This window comes from Thalassophryne amazonica, chromosome 17 (genome assembly GCF_902500255.1).
Source record: "Thalassophryne amazonica chromosome 17, fThaAma1.1, whole genome shotgun sequence".
NCBI lineage: Eukaryota > Metazoa > Chordata > Actinopteri > Batrachoidiformes > Batrachoididae > Thalassophryne > Thalassophryne amazonica.
Window position 1 is genome coordinate 48,519,650 of NC_047119.1, and position 21,408 is coordinate 48,541,057.

The window sequence follows — 21,408 nt, forward strand, 5'->3', positions numbered from 1 at the left end:
AGAGAAACTGGAAGAGGAAGTGGAGAGACGCGCCAATTCTATCCAAGCCAATTGTGATGACCAGGTAGTGGGATGCTGAGATGAGAGGATCCGGAGTCCCTATTCCAACTCCTGGTTAAGGCGTTCGGTCTGCCCGTTGGCCTGGGGATGGTAACCAGAGGTGAGACTGGCGGTGACCCCAAGCAAGCGGCAGAATTCCCTCCAGAATTGCGAGATGAACTGAGAGCCGCGGTCAGACTCTATGTCTTGTGGAAGACCATGCAGTCTAAAAACATGAATTAACAAAGCTTCAGCAGTTTCTTTCGCGGAAGGTAGCTTGGCCAGAGGTATAAAATGAACCATCTTAGAGAGTCTATCCACCACTGTCCTGATCACTGTGTTGCTCTTTGAGGGCGGTAAACCGGTAACAAAATCTATGGTTATGTGTGACCAGGGGCGTACAGGCACGGGTAACGGCAATAAGGTGCCTGCAGGGGGGTGCGTGGATGTCTTGTGCATAGCACACACCTGGCAGGCGTTAACATATTCAGTTACGTCGGACAACATACGAGGCCACCAAAATCGTTCCTTGATCATGTACCCTGTTCTCTTGATACCTGGGTGGCACGAAAACCGGCTGTCATGCGCCCAACAAATGACATCACCCCTAAGAGCTGAGGGCACAAATAATTTACCTGGTGGACACCCGGGGGGGCATGGTACATCGCCCAGCGCTGCTTTAACCCTGGATTCAATGTCCCACATAATGGCGGCCACAAAACATCTATCCGAGAGGATGGTATCAGGTCCCTCGGGCGTGTCAGAGGTGTCCCACTGCCTGGACAGCGCATCCGGTTTACCGTTCTTTGATCCTGGATGGTACGATAAAACAAAATTAAAACGGTTGAAGAAGATGGCCCAACGGGCCTGTCGGGCATTTAATCTTTTGGCCGTGCGCAGGTATGCAAGGTTTTTGTGGTCAGTCCAGACCAAAAAGGGTTCTTGTGTCCCCTCCAACCAGTGGCGCCACTCCTCCAAGGCCACTTTAACTGCCAGCAGTTTGCGGTCACCAATGCTATAGTTGCGCTCAGCCGAGGTAAGCGTCTTAGACAGGAAAGCACATGGATGTAATTTAGTATCAGAGGCCTTCATTTGGGAAAGCACTGCCCCGACTTCCACATCAGAAGCATCGACTTCGACCACGAACTGCCGGACGGGGTCAGGAAGGAGTAGCACGGGGACCGTGGTAAACCGTTGCTTTAGGTTCCGAAAAGCTTGGTCACACTCGGGGGTCCAGTGGAATGACCGCAGTGAGGAAGTTAAGTCATGTAACGGGGCTGCGATCGTACTAAAGTTACGAATAAATTTGCAATAAAAATTCGCAAAGCCCAGGAACCTCTGTACGTCCTTGCGATTGCTTGGGACCGCCCAATCTCAAACTGCCGCGATTTTCCCAGGATCCATCTGGATCTCGCCCTCTGAAATTACGAAGCCCAAAAACGAAACTGTGGAGCAGTGGAATTCGCACTTCTTGGCTTTGACATAAAGATTATTTCAGAGCAGGGTCTGAAGTACGGCACGTACGTGAAGGTTATGGGATTCATTATCGGGAGAAAAGATTAAGATGTCATTGAGGTAAACAAAAACACATTTATTCAGAAACTCCCGTAGCAAGTCATTTACTAAATTTTGGAACACTGCGGGGGCGTTAGTCAGACCAAAAGGCATCACCAGATACTCATAGTGACCGGAAGGAGTATTAAACGTAGTCTTCCACTCATCCCCAGAGCGGATTATCACCAGGTGATACGCATTACGCAGATCGAGTTTGGTGAAGATCTTGGCCCCCTCTAAAAGTTCGAATGTGGAGGACATTACGGAGGACATTATGGTTATTTCATTGAGGCCCCGATAATCTATGCAAGGGCGGAGGGATTTGTCCTTCTTTTCAACAAAGAAAAACCCTGCCCCCGCCAGTGAAGACAATGGACAGATTAAGCCTGCCTCGAGGGATTCTTGGATATATTCATCCATTGCAGCACGCTCTGGAGCCGAGAGGGAGAATAATTTTCCCCGTGGAGGCATAGCCCCCGGGAGGAGCTCTATTGCACAATCGTACTCGCGGTGGGGGGTCAAGGATTTAGCTTTAGATTTGCTAAAAACAGCGGCTAAATCATGATAACAGTCAAGGACACCCAAAGTGAATTCCCTGATGATTAAGACGGAATTCATTCTTAAACTCCCACAACTAAACCAAATTATCTGAACGTCATACAATACTTGCTCAGTGAAATTCATCATCATCAAACTGCTTAATGTGATATGTACCATTATTTAACTCCTGAGTTAAATAAACGTTTTAAAGATGTGAAGTTGTTTGTGATTTTGTATGGTTTTACAGAGGGGGTCGGACTTGATCTGTGGAACTTAGGACTGTAAGATTAGAGACTAATTTTAATATTTCCTATTGACTGACCCTAAAATCATAGATATTATAACCTTGTTATAATATCATCCAGTCATAGGTGATGACCGCAGTATTCGAGGTAAAATTATCCACAAGTGATAATTTCAAATATCCTAAAACACATATTATATTCTTCCTGCTACAATTATCATCTATCACCATAACATGGCCCCATAGAAGTACGACACCCAGAGGACAATGAGGTTTGCATGTTTTTTCCCTCTTAATGATACATCTTTGGACACAAATATATGAAAAATACTCCGGTGCAACATTGATACTGCCTTTCCTATATATCCCTAAAATATTGTGTGTGGGGGAGTATAATAATAATAATAATAATAATAATAATAATAAAGAGCCAAAGTTTAAATTATGTTAAGTTTTTATATTATAACAGTCAAAATCTAGATGACACAATTTCTATGTAAAATCAATCTTGTCCAATCAGCAGCAGAACGAGAGTAACAGAGGAGAAATGTCACTTTATGGGTGAAGAATGAGGAGGAACAAAAATTTCTCTGCTGATCTTTCAGAATTTTAATGAATTTGTTCAGTCTTGTCTGACTGGTTCTGTAACAAGGCTTAATTAACTCTGTCGTGTGTTATGTGTGGGAGGTACTGTGCTGAACCTGATCTCATTGGAGAACTCCTTCTCATATCGAGGTCTTCTTTTAATCTTCCAGATGAGAATTGTGATGAAGAGCAGGAGGCAGATGATGAGGAGCAGAGAACCAATCACAGTACCGACTGTCACTCCTGTTCTGTTTGGAGCTGGAAAAAAGATATATTTTAAAATTTCTGTGAGGTAGGTGGCAGAAAATTAAAGAATACAGTGATTTCTAAATATTTCATGAAAGCTTGTTTTGACGTTTGTCTCAGGTTACCTGTCTGAATCCAACCAGGAAGCACTGCAGAAGCTATGTTTCACATTTTTTAAGACAGCCTTTTTGGACTCACCATCTTCTACATTACGCTCTCACACTGTATTTTTTTGGCTACTTGAGATTTTTTTGATTATTCTGTTTCATTAATATTAGCTGAAAGATTGCATCATAACCCTTTCCCAGACAGTAGCTTCTAATGTAGCTTTCAGACTGTTGTTGCAAGTAAAGTTTAGGTGAATAGACTGCACTGGATATAAAAACAATTCTCCAACTCGGGATGGAAACTGTGAACTCAACACATTGAGAGATCAGAGTTTACGAGGCACACAAAGACAAAAATCTCTTTATTGATCGACGGAGCCCAGAGTGCTTGTTAGAGTCAATACCAAATAATTTACACTGTATACAGGAACTCCTTTGTTTGTGTTCTCACAGTCTCAAATACACTGTAATCATTCTCCACTACTCTTTTTTTGTTCATTTGTTTTCCAGGTTTTATGCTGAGTGTTATTCATAAGGAAATTAGTCTATTTTGTTTACATAAAGAGCAGTATTTGTCTTTACATTTACAGTTTTTTTTCTGAACAAAGCACATGTGCGAAGTTTAATTAGTTAACACGTTTACAGCTTCTGACAGTTGTGTTCTCATGAACATACAGAACCTGCACTGACTGTAGCCTCTGAATATTAAAGTTATAATTTAATGTGGATGCACATTCGTGTACCATCCAGCATGTGCCAGTGTTCCACACATCTTCCATTGGATTTGGAGTGTGGAACAATGTTTTGAAAAATGTGTTTTGGGAAGGTTTCAAACCATTTCAAAGCAGTGTTTCAAGTTTTCCTTCACTAATCTGCTGTACAGATGACAGGTTTTGGCACCACGCCTAGCCACACATTCTACCAAGTTCGTTATTTCAGGTTTTAGCTCCCCATTGTGGTTGTAGGTGGACGATGTGTCCAGCAGGTGGCAGACTGTCTATGAGATATTACCATACCATACAAATGACAAAATGACATTACCATGTAATTTCTCTACTTTCGGGGACAGAAACACACCACTTTCATAGAGATTTTGGGTAAATTACATGCAAACAACGTGAAAATACAAAGAAAAAATGATGATGCGCTGGAAAGTGGACATGTGTAGTGATTTGTGTCTGCTCTTGCATGGTTGACGTCATACCTGTCCAGTCGTTCTTACTGTGTATTGTGTAATGGAACCTCCTCCGATCGTAGGGACATGAAGTTTGGGGTTCCTCAGGGATCCGTTTTAGGCCCCCTGCTTTTTTCCCTTTATGTAGCACCCCTCGGGAATATACTGCGGCGCTTTGGGATTCCCTTTCATTGCTATGCTGATGACATTCAATTGTACATGCCAATAACTGCTGGTAATCTCACTCACATAAAATCTTTGGAAGATTGCCTTGCATCAGTAAGAAGCTGGATGTCTAGTAACTTCCTACTTTTAAATTCTGATAAGACTGAAGTTATGGTTCTTGGTCCAGCGAGGTATCGGCATCACTTTGATCAGATAGCACTTAGCTTAGGTCCGTGTGTTATACATCATACAGATAAAGTGAGGAACCTTGGAGTAATTTTTGATCCTACGTTGTCCTTTGATCTCCACATTAGAGACATTACGAGGACTGCTTTCTTCCATTTGCGAAATATAGCGAAGATTCGTCCCATCCTGTCTATGGCTGATGCTGAGACTTTGATTCATGCATTTGTCTCTTCTAGATTGGACTATTGTAATGCTCTATTTTCTGGCTTACCGCAGTCCAGGATTAGGGGTCTTCAACTGGTTTAAAACGCTGCTGCCAGACTTTTGACACAAAGCAGAAAGTTTGACCACATTACGCCCATTTTGGCGTCCCTGCACTGGCTTCCTGTTCCTGCAAGATCAGATTTTAAAGTACTGTTATTAGTTTATAAAATTGTTCATGGACTTGCACCTCCCTATCTGGCTGACCTGGTAAGCCCCTATGTACCAGCTTGGGCCCTACGTTCTCAGGGTGCAGGACTTCTGTGTGTTCCCAGGATGAATAAAAAGTCTGCCGGTCACAGAGCTTTCTCCTATCATGCCCCAGCTCTGTGGAATGATCTGCCGGCACACATTCGGCAGTCGGACACTGTGGAGACTTTTAAATCACGTTTAAAGACTCATTTGTTTTCCCTGTTTTATCATTAGTGTTATGATGTGTTTTTATTCTTGTATTCTTCTATGGTTGTCTTTCTTTTATGGTCGTTTAAAATGTTTTAAATTTTTAATAGTTTTTTTATGTTGCGTGAAGCGCCTTGAGACGATTTTATCGTGAATTGGTGCTATATAAATTAATAAATTTGATTTTGATTTAAATTTGATTTGTTTATGACTCGCAGCTCAAACGTGTTACAATGTTTGGAAAGAGGTGTAGCTTGATTTAAAACAGTGATTCTCTTTTAAGTTATTAATTCCGGCGGGACTGTAATGTGACTCGGCAGAGAGAGACGCAATGTTTGCAGCTGTGCCAACGGAACAGAGGACAATTCTCGTTTCTTGCCCGCAACAGCACAAGAGTCCCAGTTAGTGACTTTAATCCACTCAAAAGTGACTCATGATTGACATTTTTAAATGGCTTTGAGAGGGGTTAAGAAGCGGACTTGCCGCTTTTGAAAAGCAGCGAAGCAATGAACCAACGAAGCAGTGGGTCGGAGCACTGCTTCCTTGCTTCAAGAACAGCTGCTACAGAAGCGGCTGATTACAGACCTGTTGCAGGGTCTGCAATCAACGTAAAGAAATGATCATTTTCCCAATAAAACACCCTCAAAAACAACGGCTGCTCTGAAGGACCAATAAGGGACTCATTAAGCAAAATGGCTATTGATGTTGGTGGATCGAATCATTTCTTAACGATTCTCGATACCCATCCCTTTCCACCCCCAAAGAACTATTGCGTCCCGGGCGGGAGGGGGAGCTAACAGTTTGAAAACCACTGGTCTTGACCTTGAATATAAGATGAATGCATTTTGTTCAGATGCATTTCCAAGGGGAGCGGTTTATATACAAAAGAATCCTGCACATTGGCAAAAGAAAGTTGCTGACCATCTAATGACTTCATCACACTTATGTGCTCTTTTAATTTCTTAGATTAATCCAGTCGTATCATTTATTGTTGGTGAGTTATTGCCTACACAAGCTGGCTGGGATAGACTAACTCACTCACTCATCTAAATTTTTGCTGTACATGCCAGACGCTGATCACCAGCACAGGGAATTGTTCATTTTTCACGGAGACCCCAGGAAGACTGCATTCTGCTTGATCTGATATGCCAAGCAGTCAGAACCATTTCAGTGTAATCCATGTGTGATACTTTAGAGAAAAAGGGGGATTGACAAGGAGATGTCAAAGTGGCAAAGCAAAGAAGCTTTAGAGGATGAGTTCTTAGTTTTTTTTTCCATAGTGGCCCGTGTGTGTGTGTGTGTGTGTGTGTGTGTGTGTGTGTGTGTGTGTGTGTGTGTGTGTGTGTGTGTGAAACACATGACGGTGTGTACGTGTGTGTCCCTTACGTCTGACGGCTCTTAAGTTGATCCTGCAGTGTTCAGCTCCAACAGCATTATTCACTTCACAAAGATAGATCCCTGCAAAGCTCTGCGAGTGGTTTTTGATCAGCAGCTCCCCAGTCAGACCGCCTGAGAACACACACACACACACACACACACACACACACACACACACACACACACACACACACACACACACACACACACACACACACACACACACACACACACACACACACACATGCACAAAGGAGCTGATATGGAGAAGACATCAGAGGTGGAGTGTCCACTGTTGGACCGTTTTAGACTTTGCAGCTTTTTCATATTAAAATTACCCCCGCCTCCCCCCTCTTTTTTCAAAGAGCCAATCTATTTAAATCAACTTAAACAAGCCGTTTCCACACAAATGCAAAATGCTTTATTCTACAAGAATGCTGATGAGCTGATTTTTTTTCTAGCACTGTCTGTGGAATTGAGCAAAATAAGCAGAACTAGAAGTTATCTGCAGGCGATTAAGCTTGGTGTCTGCCAGCATCTGATTGGCTGAACACACCTGCCTGAGTTAATTAGCTGTGAGTGCAGCAGGTGAGGAGGTTACTGTGCAGGAGAGATGATCTCCAGAATCAGAGTTGGTGACCAGTTGGTCTGTTTAAAGTTAGCTAGATGCTCGACATCCAAGCTAGTTTGCTTGACATGCCACAACAGAGGCTTTCCACCTGAAGAGTCATTAATTACTGGGAAGATTAAGAGAAGATACGGTTCAATCCAGACGCAAATGCTGTGAAGTAGAACACATGGGACATGTCTGTAAAGTAGGAGAACCTTCATCATCGGTGATGTCACAGTGAGAAATCTGTGCCCCTTACCTGCGTGGATATTTTGCTGACTTGCTGCCTAAACAGTCATGCGAGCAGAACCTTACACAAATTTCAAACTTACTGTAAATTTACCTTCAATTACTAGAAACAAACCCAGATTTTATTTTATTTTTAATGTACCTATGAGGTAGTTATTGTGATAAAGGCACATTTTGTGTTCAGGTTCCAGATCAGAGAGGGTACAGTTGCTCAGTGGTATAGGATTCAGACATCCAATGTATCTAGACCTGGGTTTGAGTCCCAGTTATGCTACTGGCCTGTGTCCTTGGATAAGACACTGTATCCACACTGCAGAATTCTTCTGGGTCTCGTCTGGCACTGGACACTGGCACTGGACCATCCCCACCTTCCCGCTAGTGGTCATCTATTTTGTGGTAACACATGGATGTGTCCTTGGCCTTTTCCAGTTGCTGATGTCCTTGGCACTGAGGCTGGATTTTCCTTAGAGAATTGCACCACATGACCATAGCACCATAGTCATAGCCGATATTCCTTTACAATCCACTTCATGAATCTCCCAGGGTAACTGTTGGCTGAGATCCTTGGGAGAGACCGAGTACCAAAGATATCCCGTCATTGCCTTAGGTCACTGGTTAGAGTCCAAGTCTCATAACCACTGGTACTCGTGGTGTGTTTATGCTGCTTTTATTTTATTTATTTAACCAGGTTAGTCCCATTGAAATCTATATCTCTGTTACAAGGGAGACCTGGAAAAGTTTCCAGTTCACCTAACCTGCATGTCTTTAAATGTGAGGGGAAGCCGGAGCAGCCGGAGAGAACCCACAAAAACATGGGGACAATATGCAAACTCCACACAGAAAGGCCACAGGTGGGAATCGATCCCTTGACCTTCTTGCTGTGAGGCAGCAGTGCTAATCACTAAGCCAGTGTGTTGTGTGCTGAGAGGCTGTACAGCTTCTTCGTCTCTACAGGCGTTGTAGGTCTTTAAAATAACGGAGAACAAACCTCTGCAGTGACTGAAGAATCATCTCACATATTCTGAATTACAGCTACAAAGCAGTTTTTGCTAAGTTACTGTTTTCTTCTATGATACCACGGATGGTTCTGGCGTCAAACATGACTCTTGGATTTCTGTCAAATCCGTGTTCATAATAAGTAAAAACCAGCCCCAAACAACAAACAGATCCAGATTGATATCAGGGACTAAGCCTGACATTTGAATTATATAATTTAGCTGGGCTGCAGTTTTTAATGATGTAAAACCAAATATCAGTTTTTATAATTATTATCAATAGTGGATAATTATTCCCAGCATTTCAGAATTCACATGTTAATACCAAACCAAACCAAAGGTAAAATTAAAAACAACTTTGAAAGTCACATTTAAAACAGGTTTTTAGACTTGTCATCTTCTGCCATAAACTCTCACAGGGTATTTCTTGACAACTTGAGAGTTGTTTGATGATTCTGCTTCATTAACAATCGCTTAAAGATTGGATCATAACCCATTCTCAGATAATACCTATAATAATAACAATTCTGAATGTGCTTTATTAACTTTACTTTTCTCGTGGACTAAATCTTCTGCAAGTTTATGTTTTATGATCCTTCATGTACGGAAACAAGCTTGAGTTCAGCTCAGAAAAGGATCTAAAGAATAATATGAATACTGTAAATGGTGCTAAATGTAAATCAGATGCTGAGCAAATGCTGAATCCCTCTAAGTAAGTTATGGTCGAAATACCACGTAGCACTCTGAATGCAATTTTTATAATCTAATTTTCACCAAGATTTTTCTCTTATTGAATACTTTCACCCCCATGCATTACTCAGAATAAACGCTAATAAATTCCCAGAGTTTTGAAGATGAAGAGAAAATAATCAGCTATCTGCTGTGCATTCATAATGAAAGAGCATTTACTCTCATAGTGTAGAGCACAATACAGCCACTCACCCACCACTCTTTGATGTGCAGTAGCATGGTGACATCAGTAGAGGTCAGACTTACTCTGTGCGGCTACAGCAGGGCCGGTGCCTAGAAACCGACTCCATGTGTATTTTAAAGGCAAAGATCCTGTGGCAGACTTGCAGTGCAAAGAAACGTCTTTCCCGAGCAGCTCCTCTCCCTCCACCCAGCACTGAGGCACAGAGGGCTTCACTGAAGTCAGACAACAATTGGACAGGTTCATGTTGCCATTTCCATTCCATTTGCTGGAGAGAGTTATACATAGTGTTATAGCTCCAGTGTAAAAACCAGGGTACCATTTTGTGTCTGGATTTAATAACACAGATGGGCAATACTGACCACCTGAAAGACTTTATTATTCAGCACTCGTAGGGAGGATAAAATTCACCATCTAGCCAGTGAAGCACCCTGTCCAACATGATCAGAAATGTATTATTAAACCTCCTAGCAATGCCCACTTATGCACATCCAGCGGAAATGTAATGGAAGAAGTCTTCAGAGTTGTGTGGATATCTTAATGGCTTCCCTCACTAGTCTCCTTCATGCACGGCTACTCTGTATTTGAGAATTGTCTACACCAGACAGATTTAATGTACAACCATTCATGAAGGATTTTCATCAGAAATACTGCTGCCCTTCTTAAAACGACAGGCAATTATTACAATAAGTGTTTTTTATGACAAATAGAAAACGTATCTTGGATCAAATGATAAAAATACAGTAAAACTGTTTGTTGGCTAAATAAAATATAAAATGAAAAATGGTTACTCTTAGTACATGAAATAAGATATGACCTCAATGAAATTGACTGCAAAATGAATAAAGTTGCAGGGGCAGTGGTGGCAGACAAACTAAGAAGTCATCTCCAGCTGAAATAATACTTTTGCACTCAGGCTCAATCAGGCACGACAGAGGAATGTGACCTATTGTTTCTTTGGAATGTGCCGAGACAGGTTCACTTGAGCTACATGTTAATTCCTCTCCAAATGCTAGCATATGGACAGGAAATAACATGTTTTGCAAAGACGAGGGGGCAGGCAGCAGAAACAAAAATCTCTGGGCCTGCCAGTGATAACTTGCAGTTGTAGATGTAGCGATGAACTGTGTTAAATGACAATGGTTTTCTGAAGGGTTCCTGAGCCACGTGGTAAGACAATGATGTCGGTTTTTAATGCAGTGCCGCCTGAGGGATCGAAGGTCACGGGCATTCAGTGTTGGTTTTCGGCTTTGCCGCTTACATGTAGAAAGTTCTCCAGTTTCTCTAAATCTTCTGATAATATTATGGACTGTAGATGATGGAATCCCTAAATTCCTTCCAATTGAGCATTGAGAAACATTGTTCTTAAACTGTCTGACTATTTTTTTTCATGCAGCTGTTCACAAAGTGGTAATCCTCGCCCCATCTTTTCTTCTGAATGGCTGAGCCTTTTGGGGATGCTCCCTTTATACCCCATTATGACACTCACCTGTTTCCAGTTAACCTGTTCACCTGTGGAACGTTCCAAAGAGTGTGGCATTCAGTCAGTGAGTTCGTCAATTTTGTGGAACAAACAGGTGTGAATCAGGTGTCCCCTATTTAAGGATGAGGCCAGCACCTGTTGAACATGCTTTTCTCTTTGAAAGCCTGAGGAAAATGGGACGTTCAAGACATTGTTCAGAAGAACAGTGTAGTTTGATTAAAAAGTTGATTGGAGAGGGGAAAACCTATACGCAGGTGCAAAAAATTATAGGCTGTTCATCTATAATGATCTCCAATGCTATAAAATGGACAAAAAAAACAGAGATGCGTGGAAGAAAATGGAAAACAACCATCAAAATGGATAGAATAATAAGAATAACCAGAATGGCAAAGGCTCACCCATTGATCAGCTCCAGGATGATCAAAGACAGTCTGGAGTTACCTGTAAGTGCTGTGACAGTTAGAAGACACCTGTGTGTGTGAAGCTAATTTATTTGCAAGAATCCCCCGCAAAGTCCCTCTGTTAAATAAAAGACATGTGCAGAAGAGGTTACAATTTGCCAAAGAACACATCAACTGGCCTAAACAGAAATGGAGGAATATTTTGTGGACTGATGAGAGTAAAATTGTTCTTTTTGGGTCCAAGGGCCGCAGGCAGTTTGTGAGACGATCCCCAAACTCTGAATTCAAGCCACAGTTCACAGTGAAGACAGTGAAGCATGGTGGTGCAAGCATCATGATATGGGCATGTTTCTCGTACTATGGTGTTGGGGCTATATATCGCATACCAGGTATCATGGATCAGTTTGGATATGTGAAAATACTTGAAGAGGTCATGTTGCCTTATGCTGAAGAGGACATGGCCTTGAAATGGGTGTTTCAACAAGACAATGACCCCAAGCACACTAGTAAACGAGCAAAATCTTGGTTCCAAACCAACAAAATTAATGCCTCGCAGATGCGAAGAAATCATGAAAAACTGTGGTTATACAACTAAATACTAGTTTAGTGATTCACAGGAATGCTAAAAAAGCAGTTTGAACATAATAGTTTTGAGTTTGTAGCGTCAACAGCACATGCTACTATTATTGTGGACACCCCCTTTTCTACTTTTTTTACTAATAGCCCAAATTCATAGCCTTAAGAGTGTGCATATCATGAATGCTTGGTCTTGTTGGATTTGTGAGAATCTGCTGAATTTACTGGTACCTTTTTTTCCCATGTAACAATAAGAAATATACTCAAAACCTGGATTAATCTTGTTAGTCACATAGCACTACTATTATTCGGAACACTACTGTACAATGCAGTGACCTTTGACCTTTTTATCCCAAAGCCAACAGACTTATTGGTGTCAACATACCAAGTTTACTGATCTTAATATATTACTTAAGCCCCTTTCACACCGGAGCTGCTCCCAGTTGCTTCCTGTGGTGTCATGATGACGCAGGAATATCTGCGTCAGGTGCACGCAGCAGGGGGCAGAGAGGAGGTGAGGACGCAGCCTGCAGGATCTCTGCACAGAGAAGTCAGAGAGCACAGTTTGGCTGCAGCCAGACTCTGCATTCTCTTCTACTTTATATTTGTTCTTGTGCAGAGCCACAGGGCTGTGCTCTGAGTTCTGTTATAGTTTATCTTGCCTCCTTTGACCGTGAGATGCGAGCGCATCTCGCGGTCAAAGGAGGAACCGTCCATAACCAAATGTGGAGATGTCTGGAGTTCTACTTGTTGTTGACATGTCCTGTCTCTGGACTTATGTCCTTTTTTGTCCTTTTTTTAACTGTGATGTGAGAGTTTGAGCAGAGAATATTGAACTAATGCCTGCAGCCAGACTTTTTTTTCTTTTAATTGTTCACATGTGCGCGCGTGAACGAACGTCCATGAGTGGGCTAGAGATGTCCGGACTTTTTACTGGATATTTCTGGCAATCAGTCTGTCAGCAGGACTTTTATGGATTTTATTTAAACACATTTGTGAGAGAAGAAGCTGCTGCCTCACAGTGCCTCTCTTCACCAGACAGCGCCACACAGAGAAGGAGCTGAGCGGCAATCAGCATTTTTTTTTTGTGGTCTTTTTTTTTCAGTGTGTAGTTTTTACTGCATTGAGTACATGGTATAAAAACAATCCTGCGTGATTTATACTGCAGGAACAATGGAACACAGCAGGAATCATAAATTGGCTTCTGAGTCACGCCGGGTAACGCCTCTTTGCCCCGAGTTATGACTCTTTGCCCCGACTTGCGCTGGAACCACTTCCTTTCTGCGTCGAGCACAGGACGCCAAAAAATTAAGCTTAGGTTAGGTTTAATTTTTCGGTGCCCGACTTGCTTCCTCCTTTGTGCCCCTCGCGCTGTTGTGGCGCCGAGCTGCATCGTCTCGGCACTGAGTTGCTTCCACGCGGCATCGTCATAATGATGCATGGCACAACTAGGAGCAACCGGGGGCACCCCCAGTGTGAAAGGGGCTTTAGACTTACGTATGCAAAGGGCCCTTTCACACATAACACAATTGAAGCCGAATGGAGCACAAAGGACGAATTGCATGCCACTCATGAAAAATCTGAGCTGCCTCAAATGATTCATACAGCTGTCGCCACAAGCATTCGCGCACACAAATGGCTGAAAGACAGCGAGTGCCCTGCGAGTGCCCATTCGACCCCTCTCTCAACAGGCGTCGGCCAAATTCCACATGCCACATACAAACATCCAACACTGCTCGCCGGGCACTTAGAAAAGGCAGGGCTATTCGCACTCCCGGCATGATAGTAGACAGCAGGTGACTTAATTCGAGCTGTCTGTGTAAAGTGCCTAAGTGCCCCACGAGTGTGGCTTACCCTAGCAACACACGTGGCGTGCCAGAGTGTCGGCTGCCCCCTCAACACGTGTGCCCCCCCCCCCCCACAATACATGTGGCGTGCAAGAGGGGGGCACACTTGCATGAAATGCTGATATGTATGTACAGACATGAACACATGGGGACCGGCCAGCCATGTCTGAGCACACACAGCACAGCAAGGCACCGATCAGCCAGTCACTCACTGACAGGTGGAAATGAGGGCTTAGAGCAGGGGTGGCCAAGTTCGGTCCTCGAGAGCCACATTCCTGACACTCTTAGTTGTCTCCCTGCTCCAACACACCTGAATCCAATGAAAGGCTCATTAGCAGACTTTTAATGAGCCTTTCATTGGATTCAGGTGTGTTGGAGCAGGGAGACAATTAAGCGTGTCAGGAATGTGGCTCTCGAGGACCGAACTTGGCCACCCCTGGCTTAGAGCATGAATGTGTTAAATTAAAAACACAGAGAACACAGCCAGGACAGGTATATAAATAATTACTACAATAACTACATTCACAACTGCATCACAATAACTAAAGTGAATGATCACAGAAACAGAGAGTGACACTTTGTTCTGTGTGCTGAACCAACAGGTGGGTGTAGCCCTAAACAGCGGCAGCTGTTGAAATCTCTGGGTTCGCGAGTCACAGCTGAAGAACACCAACCATGTTTTGAAGGACATGATATTACAACTTTATGCCGTGAGGCGCATGCGTGTGGCGTGAAAATACGTTAAATCATATACTGCTTTTGCCATGGGCTGGAGCAGCCGCTCAGGGCGCACACCTGCAGGCTGTTCGTGAGCTCTGGTCCACATGATGCGGTGTCTCTCCTTCAGCGCGCTGCTCGCTGGACACATGCGCGGGGCCGGCTAGACCTGCTGGGCCAGCAGATGTGGACATAAGAGCGCACTGCTTCATTCATGTCATTTCATGACTGTACATCCATGACCATGGCTCATATACAGAGGAACAGAAGGTTCATTCTTGTATTGTAAAATAATATAGCACCTTCAACTGCACCACAGACTAAAACAGTTAAATGTGGTCTATTAAACATTAGGTCTCTCTCTTCTAAGTCCCTGTTGGTAAATGATATAATAATTGATCAACATATTGATTTATTCTGCCTTACAGAAACCTGGTTACAGCAGGATGAATATGTTAGTTTAAATGAGTCAACACCCCCGAGTCACACTAACTGTCAGAATGCTCGTAGCACGGGCCGGGGCGGAGGATTAGCAGCAATCTTCCATTCCAGCTTATTAATTAATCAAAAACCCAGACAGAGCTTTAATTCATTTGAAAGCTTGACTCTTAGTCTTGTCCATCCAAATTGGAAGTCCCAAAAATCAGTTTTATTTGTTATTATCTATCGTCCACCTGGTCGTTACTGTGAGTTTCTCTGTGAATTTTCAGACCTTTTGTCTGACTTAGTGCTTAGCTCAGATAAGATAATTATAGTGGGCGATTTTAACATCCACACAGATGCTGAGAATGACAGCCTCAACACTGCATTTAATCTATTATTAGACTCTATTGGCTTTGCTCAAAATGTAAATGAGTCCACCCACCACTTTAATCATATCTTAGATCTTGTTCTGACTTATGGTATGGAAATAGAAGACTTAACAGTATTCCCTGAAAACTCCCTTCTGTCTGATTATTTCTTAATAACATTTACATTTACTCTGATGGACTACCCAGCAGTGGGGAATAAGTTTCATTACACTAGAAGTCTTTCAGAAAGCGCTGTAACTAGGTTTAAGGATATGATTCCTTCTTTATGTTCTCTAATGCCATATAACAACACAGTGCACAGTAGCTACCTAAACTCTGTAAGTGAGATAGAGTATCTCATCAATAGTTTTATATCCTCATTGAAGACAACTTTGGATGCTGTAGCTCCTCTGAAAAAGAGAGCTTTAAATCAGAAGTGCCTGACTCCGTGGTATAACTCACAAACTCGTAGCTTAAAGCAGATAACCCGTAAGTTGGAGAGGAAATGGCGTCTCACTAATTTAGAAGATCTTCACTTAGCCTGGAAAAAGAGTCTGTTGCTCTATAAAATAGCCCTCCGTAAAGCTAGGACATCTTTCTACTCATCACTAATTGAAGAAAATAAGAACAACCCCAGGTTTCTTTTCAGCACTGTAGCCAGGCTGACAAAGAGTCAGAGCTCTATTGAGCTGAGTATTCCATTAACTTTAACTAGTAATGACTTCATGACTTTCTTTGCTAACAAAATTTTAACTATTAGAGAAAAAATTACTCATAACCATCCCAAAGACATATCGTTATCTTTGGCTGCTTTCAGTGATGCCGGTATTTGGTTAGACTCTTTCTCTCCGATTGTTCTGTCTGAGTTATTTTCATTAGTTACTTCATCCAAACCATCAACATGTTTATTAGACCCCATTCCTACCAGGCTGCTCAAGGAAGCCCTGCCATTGTTTGATGCTTTGATCTTAAATATGATCAATCTATCTTTGTTAGTTGGCTATGTACCACAGGCTTTTAAGGTGGCAGTAATTAAACCATTACTTAAAAAGCCATCACTTGACCCAGCTATCTTAGCTAATTATAGGCCAATCTCCAACCTTCCTTTTCTCTCAAAAATTCTTGAAAGGGTAGTTGTAAAACAGCTAACTGATCATCTGCAGAGGAATGGTCTATTTGAAGAGTTTCAGTCAGGTTTTAGAATTCATCATAGTACAGAAACAGCATTAGTGAAGGTTACAAATGATCTTCTTATGGCCTCGGACAGTGGACTCATCTCTGTGCTTGTTCTGTTAGACCTCAGTGCTGCTTTTGATACTGTTGACCATAAAATTTTATTACAGAGATTAGAGCATGCCGTAGGTATTAAAGGCACTGCGCTGCGGTGGTTTGAATCATATTTGTCTAATAGATTACAATTTGTTCATGTAAATGGGGAATCTTCTTCACAGACTAAAGTTAATTATGGAGTTCCACAAGGTTCTGTGCTAGGACCAATTTTATTCACTTTATACATGCTTCCCTTAGGCAGTATTATTAGACGGTATTGCTTAAATTTTCATTGTTACGCAGATGATACCCAGCTTTATCTATCCGTGAAGCCAGAGGACACACACCAATTAGCTAAACTGCAGGATTGTCTTACAGACATAAAGACATGGATGACCTCTAGTTTCCTGCTTTTAAACTCAGATAAAACTGAAGTTAATGTACTTGGCCCCACAAATCTTAGAAACATGGTGTCTAACCAGATCCTTACTCTGGATGGCATTACCCTGACCTCTAGTAATACTGTGAGAAATCTTGGAGTCATTTTTGATCAGGATATGTCATTCAAAGTGCATATTAAACAAATATGTAGGACTGCTTTTTTGCATTTACGCAATATCTCTAAAATTAGAAAGGTCTTGTCTCAGGGTGATGCTGAAAAACTAATTCATGCATTTATTTCCTCTAGGCTGGACTATTGTAATTCATTATTATCAGGTTGTCCTAAAAGTTCCCTAAAAAGCCTTCAGTTAATTCAAAATGCTGCAGCTAGAGTACTAACGGGGACTAGAAGGAGAGAGCATATCTCACCCATATTGGCCTCTCTTCATTGGCTTCCTGTTAATTCTAGAATAGAATTTAAAATTCTTCTTCTTACTTATAAGGTTTTGAATAATCAGGTCCCATCTTATCTTAGGGACCTCGTAGTACCATATCACCCCAATAGAGTGCTTCGCTCTCAGACTGCAGGCTTACTTGTAGTTCTTAGGGTTTGTAAGAGTAGAATGGGAGGCAGAGCCTTCAGCTTTCAGGCTCCTCTCCTGTGGAACCAGCTCCCAATTCAGATCAGGGAGACAGACACCCTCTCTACTTTTAAGATTAGGCTTAAAACTTTCCTTTTTGCTAAAGCTTATAGTTAGGGCTGGATCAGGTGACCCTGAACCATCCCTTAGTTATGCTGCTATAGACGTAGACTGCTGGGGGGTTCCCATGATGCACTGTTTCTTTCTCTTTTTGCTCTGTATGCACCACTCTGCATTTAATCATTAGTGATCGATCTCTGCTCCCCTCCACAGCATGTCTTTTTCCTGGTTCTCTCCCTCAGCCCCAACCAGTCCCAGCAGAAGACTGCCCCTCCCTGAGCCTGGTTCTGCTGGAGGTTTCTTCCTGTTAAAAGGGAGTTTTTCCTTCCCACTGTAGCCAAGTGCTTGCTCACAGGGGGTCGTTTTGACTGTTGGGGTTTTACATAATTATTGTATGGCCTTGCCTTACAATATAAAGCACCTTGGGGCAACTGTTTGTTGTGATTTGGCGCTATATAAAAAAAAATTGATTGATTGATTGATACTGTCCGCTCAATAAGAGGGATTCAATGAATTGCAGTGTTTTTTTATGGTGTGTGTTTTTATTTTTTTCCCCACAGCAGCTACGTCCACGGACAAAGGGGGGCATGTCCCCCTGTAAACTGCAGCTGTTCAGATATCTGTGCTTGCAACTCACAGCTGTGGAACACCTGTAGTGGCTGGTAGAATATGACATCGCATGACTACACCGTGAAGCGCTGACATCAGCTTGCTGTCCTCACGTAGAATGAATTAAAACATATCGCTTCAGCTGACCGCTGTGTCAGAGTACCGCAATGCTGGTGAATATCATGCCCTGCTGAGAATCACTGCAAGGCGCATATCGTTTTCCTCACATTGTAATAATTAAAACACATTTGCAACGCGGTCAACAGCAGAACACTACGCGCTGGATACGCCATGCCGGCTGATGCATTCATGACATGAGAGTTGGCTCTTCATGAGATAGGAGCCCAGCTGATGTCTTCATGAGAAGCGCGCATCAGGTAATTCATGTAAAACATGAAAGGGAGAAGAGTAATCCATGTCATTTCAGTACTTCCTGGTGTACGTCTAGGCAGAGGCTAACTTCGCTCTTTATAACAGGAATTAAGTATTATAAATTTTGGTGTTTTATAAATTTTTTGCTCTGCTGCTATGTGTGCGACTTTCCACGTGTTCGCACTGTGTTTGTGTGTATGCACATGAGCATGCACAAACCTGTTGGCGTGGTATCGTGCACGCCAGTCCGACCGTGCATCACTCCTGACAGCAGGTGGAATGTTTCGCGGTTCCCCATTTCGTTTTTGATTCGTGGATTTTCTTCCAGTTTCTGCGTCTTTCGTATTATGTGTGAAGGGGCCCTTATATCAATCAATCAATTTTTTTGTATATAGCGCCAAATCACAACAAACAGTTGCCCCAAGGCGCTTTATATTGTAAGGCAAGGCCATACAATAATTATGTAAAACCCCAACGGTCAAAACGACCCCCTGTGAGCAAGCACGTGGCTACAGTGGGAAGGAAAAACTCCCTTTTAACAGGAAGAAACCTCCAGCAGAACCAGGCTCAGGGAGGGGCAGTCTTCTGCTGGGACTGGTTAGGGCTGAGGGAGAGAACCAGGAAAAAGACATGCTGTGGAGGGGAGCAGAGATCGATCACTAATGATTAAATGCAGAGTGGTGCATACAGAGCAAAAAGAGAAAGAAACAGTGCATCATGGGAACCCCCCAGCAGTCTACGTCTATAGCAGCATAACTAAGGGATGGTTCAGGGTCACCTGATCCAGCCCTAACTATAAGCTTTAGCAAAAAGGAAAGTTTTAAGCCTAATCTTAAAAGTAGAGAGGGTGTCTGTCTCCCTGATCTGAATTGGGAGCTGGTTCCACAGGAGAGGAGCCTGAAAGCTGAAGGCTCTGCCTCCCATTCTACTCTTACAAACCCTAGGAACTACAAGTAAGCCTGCAGTCTGAGAGCGAAGCGCTCTATTGGGGTGATATGGTACTACGAGGTCCCTAAGATAAGATGGGACCTGATTATTCACAACCTTATAAGTAAGAAGAAGAATTTTAAATTCTATTCTAGAATTAACAGGAAGCCAATGAAGAGAGGCCAATATGGGTGAGATATGCTCTCTCCTAGTCCCCGTCAGTACTCTAGCTGCAGCATTTTGAATTAACTGAAGGCTTTTTAGGGAACTTTTAGGACAACCTGATAATAATGAATTACAATAGTCCAGCCTAGAGGAAATAAATGCATGAATTAGTTTTTCAGCATCACTCTGAGACAAGACCTTTCTGATTTTAGAGATATTGCGTAAATGCAAAAAAGCAGTCCTACATATTTGTTTAATATGCGCTTTGAATGACATATCCTGATCAAAAATGACTCCAAGATTTCTCACAGTATTACTAGAGGTCAGGGTAATGCCATCCAGAGTAAGGATCTGGTTAGACACCATGTTTCTAAGATTTGTGGGGCCAAGTACAATAACTTCAGTTTTATCTGAGTTTAAAAGCAGGAAATTAGAGGTCATCCATGTCTTTATGTCTGTAAGACAATCCTGCAGTTTAGCTAATTGGTGTGTGTCCTCTGGCTTCATGGATAGATAAAGCTGGGTATCATCTGCGTAACAATGAAAATTTAAGCAATACCGTCTAATAATACTGCCTAAGGGAAGCATGTATAAAGTGAATAAAATTGGTCCTATCACAGAACCTTGTGGAACTCCATAATTAACTTTAGTCTGTGAAGAAGATTCCCCATTTACATGAACAAATTGTAATCTATTAGACAAATATGATTCAAACCACCGCAGCGCAGTGCCTTTAATACCTATGGCATGCTCTAATCTCTGTAATAAAATTTTATGGTCAACAGTATCAAAAGCAGCACTGAGGTCTAACAGAACAAGCACAGAGATGAGTCCACTGTCCGAGGCCATAAGAAGATCATTTGTAACCTTCACTAATGCTGTTTCTGTACTATGATGAATTCTAAAACCTGACTGAAACTCTTCAAATAGACCATTCCTCTGCAGATGATCAGTTAGCTGTTTTACAACTACCCTTTCAAGAATTTTTGAGAGAAAAGGAAGGTTGGAGATTGGCCTATAATTAGCTAAGATAGCTGGGTCAAGTGATGGCTTTTTAAGTAATGGTTTAATTACTGCCACCTTAAAAGCCTGTGGTACATAGCCAACTAACAAAGATAGATTGATCATATTTAAGATCGAAGCATTAAATAATGGTAGGGCTTCCTTGAGCAGCCTGGTAGGAATGGGGTCTAATAAACATGTTGATGGTTTGGATGAAGTAACTAATGAAAATAACTCAGACAGAACAATCGGAGAGAAAGAGTCTAACCAAAGACCGGCATCACTGAAAGCAGCCAAAGATAACGATACGTCTTTGGGATGGTTATGAGTAATTTTTTCTCTAATAGTTAAAATTTTGTTAGCAAAGAAAGTCATGAAGTCATTACTAGTTAAAGTTAATGGAATACTCAGCTCAATAGAGCTCTGACTCTTTGTCAGCCTGGCTACAGTGCTGAAAAGAAACCTGGGGTTGTTCTTATTTTCTTCAATTAGTGATGAGTAGAAA

General features: G+C 42.3%; 1 protein-coding gene across 1 annotated transcript in view; it reads right to left on the reverse strand.

The window, feature by feature from the left end:
- Window positions 1-21,408, reverse strand: part of LOC117529094 (coxsackievirus and adenovirus receptor homolog) — a 100,310-nt gene that overhangs the window by 44,535 nt on the left and 34,367 nt on the right. The window contains exons 4-6 of the mRNA XM_034191796.1: window positions 9,728-9,877; window positions 6,887-7,009; window positions 3,079-3,220 (exon numbers count right to left, since the gene is read on the reverse strand). Of these exons, the coding sequence (XP_034047687.1) occupies window positions 3,079-3,220; window positions 6,887-7,009; window positions 9,728-9,877 (415 nt within the window). The remainder of the gene's footprint in view (window positions 1-3,078; window positions 3,221-6,886; window positions 7,010-9,727; window positions 9,878-21,408) is intronic.